This window comes from Schistocerca piceifrons, chromosome 4 (genome assembly GCF_021461385.2).
Source record: "Schistocerca piceifrons isolate TAMUIC-IGC-003096 chromosome 4, iqSchPice1.1, whole genome shotgun sequence".
Classification (NCBI taxonomy): domain Eukaryota; kingdom Metazoa; phylum Arthropoda; class Insecta; order Orthoptera; family Acrididae; genus Schistocerca; species Schistocerca piceifrons.
Window position 1 is genome coordinate 353,334,598 of NC_060141.1, and position 19,268 is coordinate 353,353,865.

General features: G+C 46.0%; 1 protein-coding gene across 3 annotated transcripts in view; it reads left to right on the forward strand.

The window, feature by feature from the left end:
* Positions 1 to 19,268, forward strand: part of LOC124794744 (laminin subunit gamma-1-like) — a 337,502-nt gene that overhangs the window by 141,993 nt on the left and 176,241 nt on the right. For all 3 annotated transcript variants that reach the window (XR_007016605.1, XM_047258351.1, XM_047258352.1), the window contains one exon: positions 16,738 to 16,926. Coding sequence is in view for 2 of the 3 variants with exons in the window: in XM_047258351.1 (XP_047114307.1) it covers positions 16,738 to 16,926 (189 nt within the window). In the remaining variant the exon portion in view is untranslated. The remainder of the gene's footprint in view (positions 1 to 16,737; positions 16,927 to 19,268) is intronic.

The window sequence follows — 19,268 nt, forward strand, 5'->3', positions numbered from 1 at the left end:
ACGACCATCATTGGCACCAAGGCAGAAGCGACTCTCATCGCTGAAGACGACACGTCTCCATTCGTCCCTCCATTCACGCCTGTCGCGACACCACTGGAGGCGGGCTGCACGATGTTGGGGCGTGAGCGGAAGACGGCCTAACGGTGTGCGGGACCGTAGCCCAGCTTCATGGAGACGGTTGCGAATGGTCCTCGCCGATACCCCAGGAGCAACAGTGTCCCTAATTTGCTGGGAAGTGGCGGTGCGGTCCCCTACGGCACTGCGTAGGATCCTACGGTCTTGGCGTGCATCCGTGCGTCGCTGCGGTCCGGTCCCAGGTCGACGGGCACGTGCACCTTCCACCGACCACTGGCGACAACATCGATGTACTGTGGAGACCTCACGCCCCACGTGTTGAGCAATTCGGCGGTACGTCCACCCGGCCTCCCGCATGCCCACTATACGCCCTCGCTCAAAGTCCGTCAACTGCACATACGGTTCACGTCCACGCTGTCGCGGCATGCTACCAGTGTTAAAGACTGCGATGGAGCTCCGTATGCCACGGCAAACTTGCTGACACTGACGGCGGCTGTGCACAAATGCTGCGCAGCTAGCGCCATTCGACGGCCAACACCGCGGTTCCTGGTGTGTCCGCTGTGCCGTGCGTGTGATCATTGCTTGTACAGCCCTCTCGCAGTGTCCGGAGCAAGTATGGTGGGTCAGACACACCGGTGTCAATGTGTTCTTTTTTCCATTTCCAGGAGTGTATATCTGCTGCTGGATAACATAAAATATGGTACCATTTTGCAACAGAGTGTGTTGTAACACGATTAAATCCTTCTTGACAAGCTGTCCACAACGTAGTTCAGGAATTACTGGTCGCGTCTGTTCCACTTTCCGTCCTGAGATATTCCAGTGGGAGAGGACGTTTCATGTGACGGTGAACTGCATGTCCCAGCTTGTCCTACGCAGATAACTCTGGTCATTCCATTCGATTGATGCGCAGCGCGTTGTGCTCGTGCGTTATCTTGTTGGAAGACACCTTATTTTAGATATATGTGACGATGCTGTGCTGATTATATTGATATATGCCATATTGGCCTTATCACTTTAGGACATGGTGTAAAAAAGATCTGAGGATGGTCATTAGGGACTGAAACCGGTCATCGTCTAAAGAATTCATATTGTGATCAAAGACTGGAATAAAAAACATTTGACAGTATTGGATTACTGTTTGTATATGCGACTATGCCGCAGTTGGGAAAGACGAACTCACCGCCAAACTGTTGACTGTAGGACTGGACAATAGGTTGAGGAATCGTGTCTCAATGATGCACAGCCCTCCTATTGCTGTCTGTAACGATTACAGGCGTCCGACATCCTTGATGCCAGCCCAATATGATACTATGTGATTTAAAATATCTGTCTCGTTAATACGTGTGTCCACTCTTGGCCTTCATCACAGCTTGAACTCTGTTGTGGGTACTTTGAATGAGATGCCTGAATGTCTTTGGAGGAATGGCGGCCATTCTTCCTGAAGAGCTGGAACCAGAGATGGTAGTGATGTTGGACATTGGTGTCTGGAGTGAAGTCGAGGTGTTCCATTGGGTTCATGTCGGGATTCTGAATAGGCCAGTCCATTTCAGGAATGTTACACTCCATGAAACGTTGCCCCAGAGATGCTGCTTTGAGTGAGCATTGTCATGCTAAGACAATCAGTCATCGTCTGCCAACTGTTCCTGTTCTGTACGTAGTATACAGGGCTGTAAAATGTGTTCATGTCCTTCCACATTTAGTATTTTCTTAGGCGCAACAAGGGGACGACACCCTAGCCACGAAAGCGACTCCCATAGCGTAACGCCTCCTCCTCCTCCACACTTCGCTGTTGGCACTAAACATGATGACAAGTAACGTTCTCCAAGCATTCGCCAAACCCAAACCCTTCCATCCGATTGCCACCGGGTATAACTTGATTCAACACTCCAAATCACACGTTTCTAGTCATTCACTGACCAGTGGCGTCGCTCTTTGCACCTCCTCAAGCGCCGTTTAGCGGTGACTACAATAATGTGCTGCTTATGAGGAGCTGTTCGGCAGTTGTACAATATTCTTCTTAACTTCCCACGCACAGCCATTGTGCTACCTGAACTGCTTATAGTACACTGGAACTCCACCCACTGATTTTATATGGTTTTTACAGACAGCCTCCGCAATGCTCGATGTTTCCTGTCTGTCAGTAAGTGAGATCTGCCTGGTCCTGGTTTAGCTATTGTTGTTCCTATGCGTTTCGACTTTACATTCACATCACCAACAGCCGGTTTGGGCAACTCTGGAAGGGTTTTAATGATGCTCATGGATTTGTTACTCTCACGACATCCAATGAATAGACCATGTTTGAAGTCTTTGAGCTCTCCTGACCGACCCATTCTGCTTTTACTGCTTCTCTACGGACAACACAACGCTCCGGACTCCTTTTGTAACGGCGGGTCCGCCTCTCGTGACATCTCGTGCTCAATTTCGCCTTACACAGGGGTGTCCTGATGCTGTTGATCAGATAGTGCACATTACTTCATCTTTGAATATTTTAATTTCGCGTTATCTAACAAGGACTATTATATGTAGACAGAAATTTTATATGAAACATTTATTTTGTATGTTACATTACAGCCCCGTTCGTTCACCATTGGGAGTTAATAAGCTTCGAGTAAGGATCAGATCTAATCATTTGAAACTCCCATATGATAATGCTTATAGTAAAACTTTCCACTTTCTTAGCTATTTATTATTCTGATAACAACGATATTTTTCTGTTTGATTCTCTAGAGGTAGTAGAAAAAAAAACCTTGGACATGTCATACTGTACTGTAAACTACTTTATGAATTGACTAAAAAGTTGTGCTTCTTATACCAGAATCTAGCTAGTCCAGACTATGCTCTATTAACATAAATCACTGAATTGTATTCACTACTGAGAAAAGTAAAATAGACGCAACAACTTTGGAAATACCCAGAGCATGCTAAGGAAGGTAAAAACAGCAAAATAATAGGTAAAATGCTAAGAATTATTATTATTATTATTATTATTATTATTATGGATAGGCAGAAAATTTAGATTGCCGTAGCAAGCTCTGAGATTCGTTGAGGTAAATCTGTTCAATATTTAGCAATCCTTCTTACTTCAGCAGGTCAGAGACTTCAATAAACCCGTCATTTACGTGAAGACCTATCAAGAACAGATTGAATCTCTTCCAGGCCTTGTTTCTGTTGTGCCCTGCAAACTTTGGTAACTGGACACAAGTCTTAGTCACAGCAATGGTTAAAAAAAATGGTTCAAATGGCTCTGAGCACTATGGGGCTCAACTGCTGAGGTCATTAGTCCCCTAGAACTTAGAACTAGTTAAACCTAACTAACCTAAGGACATCACAAACATCCATGCCCGAGGCAGGATTCGAACCTGCGACCGTAGCGGTCCTGCGGTACCAGACTGCAGCGCCTTTAACCGCACGGCCACTTCGGCCGGCCACAGCAATGGTCTCCATAACATTGTACTCATAATATTTTACCATTCTATCGTTAGGATTTACTATTTTCCGGCTCTGGCTCTAATTTTCTCGCATTGTTTAGATGCAATTTACGATCCGACCAGACAAAAAAGAAAAACACTTTGTTAGTACCAAAGATCATCGGTAAAGAAAGCAGCGGATTTCCAGGAATGTCGCCACGTATTGTCTTATACGATTGCTAGTAGTGGCAGACTTCCTCATACCAACGTTTAACGACATGTTTCCAAATGAACACTTCAGAGGGAAGAACAGTGGAAGGAAATTCGGAGCAGAATTATACGCAAGTAACCCTTCATCACTTCTGTTCATGAAACGTCCTGATCGCAGTGGCCGAAAAGACCCTATCAGAGGATCTTGAAGGGCTGGGAACACGTTGTCTGATCGAACTAGACAGGTATATGTGTGCAAGTGGTTGACACACGTAGTCGTATAGATTACAGAGATTGGAAAGCCTTCCAGGAAAGCCGGCCGGTGTGGCCGTGCGGTTAAAGGCGCTTCAGTCTGGAACCGCGTGACCGCTACGGTCGCAGGTTCGAATCCTGCCTCGGGCATGGATGTGTGTGATGTCCTTAGGTTAGTTAGGTTTAATTAGTTCTAAGTTCCAGGCGACTGATGACCTCAGAAGTTAAGTCGCATAGCGCTCAGTGCCATTTGAACCAACCTTCCAGGAAGACAGCAGAATGCTTTTGAGCTGGTAGATACTTGTCTTCTCCCAGCCCCCATCCCGTCTCTCTCTCTCTCTCTCTCTCTCTCTCTCTCTCTCTCTCTCTCTCTGTCCCTCTCTCTCTCTCTCTCTCTCTCTCTCTCTCTCTCTCTCTCTCTCTCTCTCTCTCTCTCTCTCTCTCCCTCCAAAAGTATCCGGACACCTGGCTGAAAATGACTTACAAGTTCGTGGTGCCCTCCATCGTTAATGCTGGAATACAATATGGTGTTGTCCCACCCTTAGCCGTTGTAACAGCTTCCACTCTATCAGGCATACGTTCAAGCAGGTGCTGGAAGGTTTCTTGGGGAATGGCAGCCCATTTTTCACGGAGTGCTGCACTGAGGAGAGATATCGATTTCGGTCTGTGAGGCCTGGCACAAAGTCGGCGTTCCAAAACATCCCAAAGGTGTTCTATAGGATTCAGGTCAGGACACTGTACATGCCAGTCCATCACAGGGATGTAACCACTCCGCCACAAGCCCTGCATTATGAACAGGTGCTCGATCGTGTTGAATGATGCAATCGCCATCCCTGAATTGCTCTTCAACAGTGGGAAACAAGAAGGTGCTTAAGAAACATCAATGTAGCCCTGTGCTGTGGTACTGCCACGCCGAGCAACAAGGGATGCAAGCCCCCTCCATGAAGAACACGACCACACCATAACACCACCGCCTCCGAATTTTACTGTTGGCACTACACATGCTGGCAGATGACGTTCACCGGGCATTTGCCACATCCTGCCATCGAATCGCCACATTGTGTACCGTGATTCGTCACTGCACACAACGTTTTTCCGCTGTTCAGTCGGCCAGTGTTTACGCTCCTTACACCAAGTGAAGCGTCGTTTGGCATTCACCAGCGTGATGTGTGGCTCAAGAGCAGCCGCTCGACCACGAAATCCAAACTTTCTCACCTACCGCCTAACTGTCATAGTACTTGCGATGGATCCTGATGCAGTTTGGAATTCCTGTGTGATGGTCTATTACACATTACGACAGTCTTCAACTGTCGGTGGTGTCTGTCAGTCAACAGATGAGGTCGCCATGTACGATTTTGTGCTGTACGTGTCCCTTCACATTTCCACTTCACTATCACTTCGGAAACAGTGGACCTAGGGATATTTAGGTGCGTGAAAATCTCGCGTACAGACGTGACACAACTGACACCCAATCACCTGACCACATTCGAAGTCCTTGAGTTCCGCGGAGCGTCCCATCTTGCTCTCTCATGATGTCTAATGACTACTGAGGTCACTGATATGGAGTACCTGGCAGTAGGTGGCAGCACAGTGCACCTAATATAAAAACATTTGTTTTTGGGGGTGTCCGGATACTTTTGATCACATAATGTATATCTATTCTAGCTGACCCGGCCACGCACTGCTGTGCTCAGAAGTTATAATAGGTTGAATTAATTTTGTACTCATCTTTTTAATACAATCTATTTAAAAATCATTAATAAAGCGGAAAACAGTTTAGCCGATTTTAAAACATAAGGGATTGACAATGAAACGGTAGGAAAAATTTGAAAGTGATTGCTGAAGTATAGGAATGTTGAAATTAACCACAAACCAACATTCAATTTTTAAATTTATATTTTATTCATCTCATATGCAACAATAGTTTGTAATCAGTGACTTGTGTACAAAATAATAACACTTAAAGAAACTGAATTTTATAAATGAGGTAGATAACATTGATTTTTAACTATTATTTCCATTATTCTAAATTATTGCAATTTAAAATTTGCAATTATCTAAGCTCTAATTGGTGCACAATAGCTTTTGGTTAACCTCTCTTTTGTTAACACGAATATATTTGATGGTTTTCGCACACGTGAGCAGGCGAGATACATGGAAAAAAACATGTGTTTTCCAAGTTCAAACCACAAATACACATTGTTTGGCCTTGAGACTTACTGCTGGTCATCGCGAAAGCCAATCGAATCGGAAATTGGAGTCATCTAAATAGTACTGGAGATTCTGACGGAATCGTTGGAAAACGTGGCAACAGGACGATTTCTCCTTAAATCTTTCCCGTCAAAATGGTTGCTTCGAGAACATTTCCGGTGATCCTTTTTATGACCAAACGTGTACCGTTGCATAACCTAAATCACGGAGAAGAATAATCGGTGAACTAATATTCAACCGAAGATTGTGTGGTGGCATTCCTGGTACATCCAGAGATTTTTAAAAATTCAGTTGGAAAATTTATGGTTTCCTTTTCATCAACTATTGTGTCGACTGATGTAAAAGACATCAAATCCCCCCCCAAAAACTATTGTATCTGGAAATTAATTTCGTAAACATCGACATTTCTTGCTGCCAAAATAATACGATTACTGAGCCAATTATGGTCTAAGTAATTATTCAATATAGTCGGGAAGACACTCTCAACTAGTTCACTTTTTATCTCAACAGCAGTTCAGAAATTGTCTGGCCGTCTGATGTATACTGTATTTCGATGCAGTTCAGTTTTACCGTTTCCAATAACCAGCAATTGTTTAGAAAATACTTGTGCCGATGGATCATTTTGCAGTTATACTCGCATGTTCATTGTCAACGGAAGTGTCTCGACACTTCGCCATAAAACGATTGTTTTAAACATGCGTTAACCTCATCGGCAAAAGCTGAGCGAGGAATGACAGGTAATGTCTGTCGGAGTCACCAGACAGTAGGAAGACAGTACCACCGAAAAGTTTATCGTTGCCCTTCAAATCTCGCATAGTTTTATGAAATGCTTCGAGTGAATGTTTATGTGCCAAAGCGCACTCGCCTCAAAGTATAATGAAACTCATTTGCAACACTGCAGCCATTCCGCTCTTTTCTTTTTAATCTTACACATTGCGTTTGGTTTATTATGAATGTCTAATGGTAACTTAAATGCTGAATACATCATCTAACAAACTGACAGCAATGCCTAACGATGCAACAGGTAATGCAGTTTTCTGTTGCGACCGTATCTTCTCAAGGATTAATAACATTAAAATTGTCTTACGGGTTCCGTCTAGTGCGTCTAAGAAAAATAAAAAGAAAAAAAAACACCTTGTTCAGCATCAACGGTCAGCATAATCCGATTATAAATATTTTTTGTTCAGCTGTCAGTAATGGCTCATTATTCGCAATAATGGTAGCTAAGTCAACGTCGTTATACTGTTTCTCTCGTTGCAAATCACTATTAAGTAAGTCGGTGGCCGGGCGATCAGGTAATGACATACCATAATGACTAAGTGGCAAATTTGAAATTAAAATACATAAATCTTCGATCAACGCTAATGCTTCATTATACATTTCTGGTGTGAAATCTAAATTTGGACGTTGGTTTGTTTGCTTAACTCGGTGCAATATGTCTTCAGTCAAATAGTTTTTATACACTCCTGGAAATTGAAATAAGAACACCGTGAATTCATTTTCCCAGGAAGGGAAAACTTTATTGACACATTCCTGGGGTCAGATACATCACATGATCACACTGACAGAACCACAGGCACATAGGCACAGGCAACAGAGCATGCACAATGTCGGCACTAGTACAGTGTATATCCACCTTTCGCAGCAATGCAGGCTGCTATTCTCCCATGGAGACGATCGTAGAGATGCTGGATGTAGTCCTGTGGAACGGCTTGCCATGCCATTTCCACCTGGCGCCTCAGTTGGACCAGCGTTCGTGCTGGACGTGCAGACCGCTTGAGACGACGCTTCATCCAGTCCCAAACATGCTCAATGGGGGACAGATCCGGAGATCTTGCTGGCCAGGGTAGTTGACTTACACCTTCTAGAGCACGTTGGGTGGCACGGGATACATGCGGACGTGCATTGTCCTGTTGGAACAGCAAGTTCCCTTGCCGGTCTAGGAATGGTAGAACGATGGGTTCGATGACGGTTTGGATGTACCGTGCACTATTCAGTGTCCCCTCGACGATCACCAGTGGTGTACGGCCAGTGTAGGAGATCGCTCCCCACACCATGATGCCGGGTGTTGGCCCTGTGTGCCTCGGTCGTATGCAGTCCTGATTGTGGCGCTCACCTGCACGGCGCCAAACACGCATACGACCATCATTGGCACCAAGGCAGAAGCGACTCTCATCGCTGAAGACGACACGTCTCCATTCGTCCCTCCATTCACGCCTGTCGCGACACCACTGGAGGCGGGCTGCACGATGTTGGGGCGTGAGCGGAAGACGGCCTAACGGTGTGCGGGACCGTAGCCCAGCTTCATGGAGACGGTTGCGAATGGTCCTCGCCGATACCCCAGGAGCAACAGTGTCCCTAATTTGCTGGGAAGTGGCGGTGCGGTCCCCTACGGCACTGCGTAGGATCCTACGGTCTTGGCGTGCATCCGTGCGTCGCTGCGGTCCGGTCCCAGGTCGACGGGCACGTGCACCTTCCGCCGACCACTGGCGACAACATCGATGTACTGTGGAGACCTCACCCCCCACGTGTTGAGCAATCCGGCGGTACGTCCACCCGGCCTCCCGCATGCCCACTATACGCCCTCGCTCAAAGTCCGTCAACTGCGCATACGGTTCACGTCCACGCTGTCACGGCATGCTACCAGTGTTAAAGACTGCGCTGGAGCTACGTATGCCACGGCAAACTGGCTGACACTGACGGCGGCTGTGCACAAATGCTGCGCAGCTAGCGCCATTCGACGGCCAACACCGCGGTTCCTGGTGTGTCCGCTGTGCCGTGCGTGTGATCATTGCTTGTACAGCCCTCTCGCAGTGTCCGGAGCAAGTATGGTGGGTCTGACACACCGGTGTCAATGTGTTCTTTTTTCCATTTCCAGGAGTGTATTTTACCCACAAAGTCGATGATTGTCTTGGATAACATGTCGTCAAAATAATTGCAGACAAATGACGAACACTATTAGGCGTGGATGTCATCGCTGCATCAGTAAGTATCAAGTCCCAATGATTGTCTTATTCCAGTAACTGCAACTCGGGACATATATCTTCATATGTATTGAACACTCGACCAATAACTGTGCGCAAAAATTCGAAAGATGTTGGTCCGGGAATATTCACAACAACAAACGCAAAAAAAGCATTCACGTTGTTTTGGATGTACTGTATAAAGTCTTCCCAATGTCTTTGTTTTAAATGTGCTCGGGGTTGATGGATGCGGTTTTCCTTGGTTTACGTGGCTCCCATTTTTTCCCTAATTTATTCCATGTAAAACAGAGTGAAACCTCAGCATATAATAATGTTTCTGCGAATCGGCTGAACACATTAGATTTTTGACACGATGTGAAAAATTAAGTTAGTGTTGTTTTTGGTGGCCCAAGTGCTCTTTGGAGAATATTTTCTTCGGTAAAATATACACGTTGACCATTTTGGACATGTACTGCAAGATGCTGGATAGAAGAGTCTTCCGTGTATGGGAAAACTAAATATACGCCAGATATACCTATCCATCTGGTATCGTGTTATTTCGTCATTTTTGTTTATATTTTGTGCTTCAAATGCGGCCACATCAGTATCTTTATTAACGCATTTGCAAAAGTAATTAAGGGATTTTACGGAACTGCAAATATCGACATTAATATGAGACTTATACGTTTTTTAAAGCTATGGTGAATATGGTACTACTCACTGATTGTCAATTTCAACTTGATTTGTATAATTTGACATTCTCATTGTAAATGTGTGGCCACCATTCTCAGCCTTTCTGCGCCGTTACAATGGATAACCGCCGATATCAGTAGAAGTATCATTTACATATTGTTTGGGAAACGCATCTTACATTTTCAATATTCGATGCATGGCGATGTCATGTTAAAAGCACGGTCAGTTGATTGTGTGACCGGTAACAATATCAAACAATTCTGGGTCAATTAATGGAACCGGAATTTCGGCAGAAATTATTTGGTCAGTTTCTTCTTTATGGATTTCATCTTCAAGCCAGATCAACATGTGAGTATGGGGCAAACCTCGCTTTTGCCACACAATAGAATACAGCCAACAACGTGTTACCGAAAGCCGAATGTTTTACGATTAAATGAATTAAGATTTTAATTTTTGTTTGAACACACGTGCGGTGATATCATGACTTTGCCTGGTAATAACAAAGCTTGTATAAACCATTAATAAAGCGGAAAACAGTTTAGCCGATTTTAAAACATAAGGGATTGGCAATGAAACGGTAGGCAAAATTTGAAAGTGATTGCTAAAGTGTAAACCAACATGAGTAGCACATCGTGGCGTCTACATTGCAATTGGGCTTTGAACTGCGTACCTCCTACGCCAATGAGGAGCCTACATCGACGGTGTTAGGCCTCATGCAGATGAGCCAATACGTGCGTGTCTTTGAATTATTTCAATTGCTCCGTGGACTCGAGCAACGAAGTCCTCCACTAACGTTACAAGTGTGCCATACAATGTACTCCTCACACTGTCAAAAAATGGTTCAAATGGCTCTGAACACTATGGGACTTAACATCTGAGGTCATCAGTCCCCTAGAACTTAGAACTACTTAAACCTAACTAACCTAAGGACATCACACACATCCATGCCCGAGGCAGGATTCGAACCTGCGACCGTAGCAGTCGCGCGGTTCCGGACTGAAGCGTCTAGAACCGCTCGGCCACCGCGGCCGGCTTCACACTGTCCCATAGAAAATGGTCGAGAGGTGTTAGGTCTGGCGACCATGCTGACATTGGGACTGATCCACCCCTACCAATCCATCGACTGGGAAATGCGACCTTGAGGTGACATCAGAGTGTGCTGGAGCTCTGTCGTGCTGCAGCCACATGTCCACCTGAACATTTAGTGGCACCACATCCAATATGACAGGCAAAACATCTCTAACAAATGTGAAGTAGATTGGTCCTGTTAGTCTGTTAGGTACTACATATGGCGCAATGATATGGTCACCAATTATACCGGCTCAGATGTTAATACTGACCCTGTATTGATGATTTTGAATCACCTACACACACAGATTTCGTCCGCCCAAGCATGCATGTTTTGCAGGTTTATACACCATCTTTATTAAATGTTCATTCATCTGTGAATAGTACCAAGCTTGGGAATTGTGTCTGGAATATGCATTATTGTAAATATCACTGTTAAAACTTTACCCCTCCTGCCGGAGGTTCGAGTCCTTCCTCGGTCATGGGTGTTTGTGTTGTTCTTAGCATAAGTTAGTTTAAGTAAATGTAAGTCTAGGGACCGATGACCTAAGCAGTTCGGTCCCTTAGGAATTCACACACATTTGAACATTTTTGAAAACTGTACCTGTCGTGCATAGTACTCCTTCCGCAATGCCTGGGCTTTCTGCAGATGTATGTATATATTAAACCGAGGACCTAGAAACGACGGAGAGGCTTCGTCCCGCCGTACCCTCAGTGGTTCCCAACCCCACAACAGGCCACAGCAGTCCACCCATCCCACTGCCGCCCCTCGCCGAATCCAGGGTTATTCCTGCAGATGGTATGGATGGAACCGATGTTCGAGGACTACACGCAACACAGCACTTTTACCCGCGTGCAGCACCTGTGTTACCTGCTGTGTGCTGGTGGCTGGGTCCTCTTCGAACATAGTCAGCACGTCCTCCTCCACCTGTAGTATTCGAATCGAACGTGGACGACCCGCTTCACGTTTCGGCATCTACCAGAGGACAAACAGTAGACTGTGGATGGTATCCGTAGGTACCAAGGACAAAGTGCTACTATTTTTCTGTACGGTGGGCACACCTCAGGCACAAAATACCTACGTGCAACTTTCCAACTACTTTGAAGTTTTTCTCGATGGACGCGAATGTGGGACGATGTGGGGTACGTCCGTCTGGAAAACTTTACGCATACTGGCTTGCAGCAGCGCTCCCATCGCAATTCACTTTGTCGAATGCAAGCCCCATGTCGGTCATTTCCGCAGCCGTGTACTGGTACATGTCGCACTGCTGTCAACGACGTTATTGCACTGGCAGACCAGACAAGGTCCGTAGTAGGTGAGCACAAGGGCTTTGTGGAGGAAGAGCGCATGCGCAGGAATGTTATTAGGCTCAGGTCGTCTACCAGCAGCGTATAACTGGCTAAAGAGTTGCATATCTTCCGTATTCAGACACCAAAATGAATCGGAACGAACCGTCACAACCGTTCACTGTCAGCTTTCGATGCTCTCCACGCCCAAGCCGTGCATTTCTGGATATAGGTTCCTTCTTGAAAACCGATCAGTTTGCCTTCCCGCACAACATAATAAGGTTTGTCGGTGCTTTTTTGGACAATATATATATTCCTCCGCCACGTTTTTCTGTCTGTGTGTGAAAGCTAATCTCAGGAACTACCGTGGGTATTTTGGTACGGCTTTACTTATAGGTGGACAGTTTCACGAGGTTCTCTGAATTATTACCGCTACACCAGATAAATCACACGGCCATAGATACCAAGTACTACTCGTATGAGGCTCGTGGCTAGCAGTAACATAATAAATGATATATCAAAACACTAGAAACCCGCCTCGACTGCGAAAAAAGCACCTAGTGTTTACCTAGGTTTCGGCGTAGATAACTACACCTTCTTCAGAACAATAAAACCCACAAGTGCCTAAAAAGACCTTTAGGCACTTGTGGGTTTTATTGTTCTGAAGAAGGTGTAGTTATCTACGCCGAAACCTAGGTAAACACTAGGTGCTTTTTTCGTAGTCGAGGCGGGTTTCTAGTTTTTAATATATTAACCAACGACTGCTGACGTGCTGCAGTGTTGAAGGTTCTTAAATAAATGATATGGTACAAATATGACAGACCACAGATGAGAAGAAAAAGTAATAAAGTTAGATCAAGTTTAAACCAAAACTAATGCTTAAGTTAGTAACACTACTAACATAAAAGCACACAGAGGCAGGTTCAGACAGAAGTATGCAAACAAGCAGTAGTGATGCTACATTATGTTGTGTTTCTCATCAAAAAATGTGTAGTGCTGCAAAATAATTTTGGATTGGGCAAAAAAACAACAGCGTCAACGGAGGAATACCTCCTCAATCTGTAAGCAAACGACGTTGCTTGATGTGAGCGAGGCCGGCCGCTGTGGTCGAGCGGTCCTAGGCGCTTCAGTCCGGAACCACGTGGCTGCTACGGTCGCAGGTTTGAGTCCTGCCTCGGGCATGGATGTGTGTGATGTCCTTAGGTTAGTTAGGTTTAAGTAGTTCTAAGTCTAGGAGACTGATGACCTCAATTTTAAGTCGGATAGTGCTTAGAACCATATGAACCATTTTTGATGTGAGAGAAAATCAAACATAAAATATCGCATGTAAAAGTCAATATCTTACGTAACAAACTGTTTTTAGATCTAGAACTAAGACCATCTCCGGTTTCGCACGGGCAGTACTAAATATCAACGGCCGGACCACTTGTCTCATACAGCTAATAAGTTGCACTGCTCTGCAAAACTTAAGGACAAGATAAAGCAACATAACTTATTAACAACTCCGTGGAAATAAATGGAAGTGTGGGAGTTTCTGACCAGAGGCCTCCCAGACGTGCACAGAAAGTGCGCGAGAGGTCTGCGTTAGTATAGCGCCAAATGGGGGCGGTCGCGCAACACGAGGCAGTTGAAGGGTCCGGAAAAGACAGTGTCTCAGTCAGCGAGCAATTACGGTACACTGTGGTGATATTCTTTATTACAACATTGCCCGGACACAATATTTAGACGACTTGACGCGGCGAAGAATCTTCGAAAAACTGGAAAGAGGGCGACATGTGACGACTGTAGCCCAGGAGCTTGGTATTACTCACAGCATTGTTTCACGTTTACGCAGAACAGTCCGCATCACAGAGCGATCTAACATCCCATACATGTTCGGGCCGACATGTGGTTCCCCTTCATCGAAATGTCTTGGCTCAAATTCGTCGCATTATACGCTCTAAATTAGACACTTGTGACCCTTTGATAAAATTGTCTGGCTGATGGCAAGTTTGCGAAATACGAAGTTAATACGACATGTAATAACAGGAATAATAATATCGGGAACTAAATTAACGACCCATAACTGATGTAGGCCACTCAGTTGCGATTTGGTTAGCATAATTTTTATTCAGAAAGTCAACCAAAAGCGAAAGTTATACTTATATAATATATATTTAAGTATATAGTTCTGGCAATACCGGCCATGACCTTCTTCTGTGCGGATGCACTCATATTACCCGAACTCTTGCGGGACTTGGTAAGAATGTCTTCCACGAGTAATGAGTGTGTTGGGCTGGGACACTACGAATGTAATCATAAATAACCGGTCATGAACTGTGCCAATCGAACGGTCGATGTAAGCCTTCCCGTATTGACACGGAATTTTGTATATAATAGTCTTCCTAAGCCCCAAATCACCTTTCACAGAGCCGAGTTGTGCCATAATCGCGGGAGGTGGACGGAACACACTCTTAACGTTAAAACTCCTTAAAATTCTTCCAGTCTTAAACGATATGCCCCCAGCATTAGGAATAAAGGCCACGGATCTATGCTCCTCTTCATGCACCTCCGGTGATGGTTCAAACTCTATAGTCCACGAATTTGTTGCTCGGGGTATCCATTTTCCTTAAAAACAGCCATCAAATGCGCAAGTTCTTGGGCTAAACTCTTCGCGTCGTAAATGGCATATGCTCTGCGTACCAGGGTTCTAAGGACACCAGTGCATTGGTATGGTGGATGATAACCCTTAGTATCCAGGTACCGATCAGTGTGCGTTATTTATGTCTGTTATGCTACTTTCCCAAGTGGTGAAATCTGTACCATTTTTCATTATAAGTATACCACTCAATCTGTGTTATACAGTGTGTTACAAAAAGGTACGGCCAAACTTTCAGGAAACATTCCTCACACACAAATAAAGAAAAGATGTTATGTGGACATGTGTCCGGAAACGATTAATTTCCATGTTGGAGCTCATTTTAGTTTCGTCAGTATGTACTGTACTTCCTCGATTGACCGCCAGTTGACCCAATTGAAAGAAGGTAATGTTGACTTCGGTGCTTGTGTTGACATGTGACTCATTGCTCTACAGTACTAGCATCAAGCACATCAGTACGTAGCATCAACAGGTTAGTGTTCATCACGAACGTGGTTTTGCAGTCAGTGCAATGTTTACAAATGCGGAGTTGGCAGATGCCCATTTGATGTATGGATTAGCAGGGGGCTATAGCCGTGGCGCGGTACGTTTGTATCGAGACAGATTTCCAGAACGAAGGTGTCCCGACAGGAAGACGTTCGAAGCAATTGATCGGCGTCTTAGGGAGCACGGAACATTCCAGCCTATGACTCGCGACTGGGGAAGACCTAGAACGACGAGGACACCTGCAATGGACGAGGCAATTTTTCGTGCAGTTGACGATAACCCTAATGTCAGCATCAGAGAAGTTGCTGCTCTACAAGGTAACGTTGACCACGTCACTGTATGGAGAGAGCTACGGGAGAACCAGTTGTTTCCGCACCATGTACAGCGTGTGCAGGCACTATCAGCAGCTGATTGGCCTCCATGGGTACACTTCTGCGAATGGTTCATCCAACAATGTGTCAATCCTCATTTCAGTGCAAATGTTCTCTTTACGGACGGCGCTTCATTCTAACGTGATCAAATTGTAAATTTTCACAATCAACATGTGTGGGCTGACGAGAATCCGCACGCAATTGCGCAATCACGTCATCAACACAGATTTTCTGTAAACGTTTGGGCAGGCAGGCATTGTTGGTGATGTCTCGATTGGGCCCCATGTTCTTCCACCTACGCTCAACGGAGCACGTTATCATGATTTCATAGGGGATACTCTACCTGTGCTGCTAGAACATGTGCCTTTACAGGTACGACACAACATGTGGTTCATGCACGATGGAGCTCCTGCACATTTCAGTCGAAGTGTTCGTACGCTTCTCAACAACAGATTCGGTGACCGATGGATTGGTAGAGGCGGACCAATTCCATGGCCTCCACGCTCTCCTGACCTCAAGCCTCTTGACTTTCATTTATGGGGGCATTTGAAAGCTCTTGTCTACGCAACCCCGGCACCAAATGTAGAGACTCTTCGTGCTCGTATTGTGGACGGCTGTGATGCAATACGCCATTCTCCAGGGCTGCATCAGCGCGTCAGGGATTCCATGCGACGGAGGGTGGATGCATGTATCCTCGCTAACGGAGGACATTTTGAACATTTCCTGTAACAAAGTGTTTGAAGTCACGCTGGTACGTTCTGTTGCTGTGTGTTTCCATTCCATGATTAATGTGATTTGAAGAGAAGTAATAAAATGAGCTCTAACATGGAAAGTAAGCGTTTCCGGACACATGTTCACATAACATATTTTCTTTCTTTTGTGTGTGAGGAATGTTTCCTGAAAGTTTGGCCGTACCTTTTTGTAACACCCTGTATATGCACTGTGTTTCATTTCGTCTTCTTTGCCGGTGACTATTGCCGTCGAATGAAGTCTCAACTCCTCAGCAATTGTCAAGCAGTGTAATATCTCATTGTAGCAGAGCTGTTAAACTGTACCGCCACTGTGTATGTCCGCAGGCTGCGAGTGCAACGGTTTCTCTCGGCGGTGCTTCTTCGACGCGGCGCTGGAGCGCGCCACGGGCAGGGCGGCGCACTGCCTCGACTGCCAGGGCGACCGCGAGGGTCCCGCCTGCGAGCGCTGCCGGCACGGCTTCTGGGCCCCGGGAGCGCGCGCCGCCTGCAGGCCGTGCCGCTGCCACCCGCTAGGTGAGTCTGTCCGTGCCAGAGGGGACCTCGCACTGCGACCGATCCACAGCGGACGTCAACAGAACAGAACGGAAAGTGACGTCCCAGTGGAATGACGGTGAGTCCACACTAGGCGGAACGTCTGCTCCACGTCGGTTCACTTAGCACGCTGCCGAAAGATGAAAGTACTGTTATGAGATACCATCTGTGATACTTAAAGTGGAAAAATAAATTGAGGTGACAACACCCATCGCATATCTCCCAACATCGTGTCGGACCACCTCCTGCCTGGTTTGGTGCAGCAGCTCGACGTGACATGGACTCAACAAGTCACTGAAAGGCCCCTGTAGAAATATTCAGCCATGCTGCCTCTGTAGTCGTCCAGAATTGCGATAGTGCTGTCGGTGCAGAATTTTGTGCACGAACTGACCTCTCAATTACACTACTGGCCATTAAAATTGCTACACCAAGAAGAAATGTAGATGATAGACGGGTATTCATTGGACAAATATATTATACTAAAACTGACATGTGATTACATTTTCACGCTGTTCGGGTGCATCGATCCTGAGAAATCACTACCCAGAACAACCACTTCTGGCCGTAATAACGGCCTTGGTACGCCTGGGTATTGAGTCAAACAGAGCTTGGATGGCGTGTACAGGTACAGCTGCCCATGCAGCTTCAACACGATACCACAGTTCATCAAGAGTAGTGACTGACGTATTGTGACGAGCCAGTTGCTCGGCCACCATTGATCACGCGTTTTCAATTGGTGAGAGGTCTGGAGAATGTGCTGGCCAGGGCAGCAGTCGATCATTTTCTGTATCCAGAAAGGCCCGTACAGGACCTGCAACATGCGGTCGTGCTTTATCCTGCTGAACTATAGGGTTTCGCAGGGATCGAATGAAGGATAGATCCACGGGTCGTAGCACGTCTGAAATGTAACGTCCACTGTTCAGAGTGCCGTCAATGCGAACAAGAGGTGACCGAGACGTGTAACCAATGGCACCCCGTACCATCACGCCGGGTGATACGCCAGTATGGCGATGACGAATACACGCTTCCAATGTGCGTTCACCGCGATGACGGCAAACACGGATGCAACCATGATGATGCTGTAAACAGAACCTGGATTCATCCGAAAAAATGGCGTTTTGCCATTCGTTCACCCAGGTTCGTCGTTGAGTACACCATCGCAGGCGCTCCTGTCTGTGATGCAGCGTCAGGGGTTACCGCAGCCATGGTCTCCGAGCTGATAGCCCATGCTGCTGCAAACGTCGTTGAACTGTTCGTGCAGATGATTGTTGTCTTGCAAACGTCCACGTCTGTTGACTCAGGGATCGATACATGGCTGCACGATCCGTTACAGCCATACGGGTAAGATGCCTGTCATCTCCACTGCTAGGGATACAAGGCCTTTGGGATCCAGCACGGCGTTCCGTATTACCCTCCTGAACCCACATATTCCATATTCTGCTAACAGTCATTGGATCTCGACCAAAGCGAGCAGCAACGTCGCGATACGATAAACCGGAATCGCGATAGGCAACAGTCTGACCTTTATCAAAGTCGGAAACGTGATGGTACGCATTTCTCCTCCTTACACGAGGCATCATATCAAAGTTTCACCAGGCAACGCCGGTCAACTGCTGTTTGTGTATGAGAAACCGGTTGGAAGCATTCCTCGTGTCAGCACGTTGTAGGTGTCGCCACCGGTGCCAACCTTGCGTGAATGATCTGAAAAGCTAATCATTTGCGTATCACAACATCTTCTTCCTGTCGGTTAAATTTCTTGTCTGTAGCACCTCATCTTCGTGGTGTAGCAATTTTAATGGCTAGTAGTTTATGTACTATAAACGTTCCATGGAATTCATGTCGAGCAATGTGGGTGACCAAAGCATTCGCTCGAATTGTCAAGAACGTTCTTCAAACCAATCGCGAACAATTGTGGCCCAGTGACATGTCGCATTGTCATCCATAAAAATTTCATCGTTATTTGGTTACATGAAGATCATGAATATGTGCAGATGGTCTCCAAGTAGACGAGCATAACCATTTCCAGTCAGTGATCGGTTCAGTTAGACCAGAGGACGCAGTCCATTCCATGTAAACATAGTCGACACCATTATGGAACCACCACGAGTGCCTTGTTGACAATTTGTCCATACCTTCGTGGGGTCTGTGCCACACTCGAACCCTACCATTAGCTCTTACCAACTGAAACCGGGACTCATCTGACCAGGCCACGGTTTTCCAGTCGTATAGGGTCCAACTGATACGGTCACGAGCCCAGTGGAGGTGCTGCAGGTGATATCTTGCTGTTAACAAAGACACTCGCATCGCTCGTCTGCTGTCGTAGC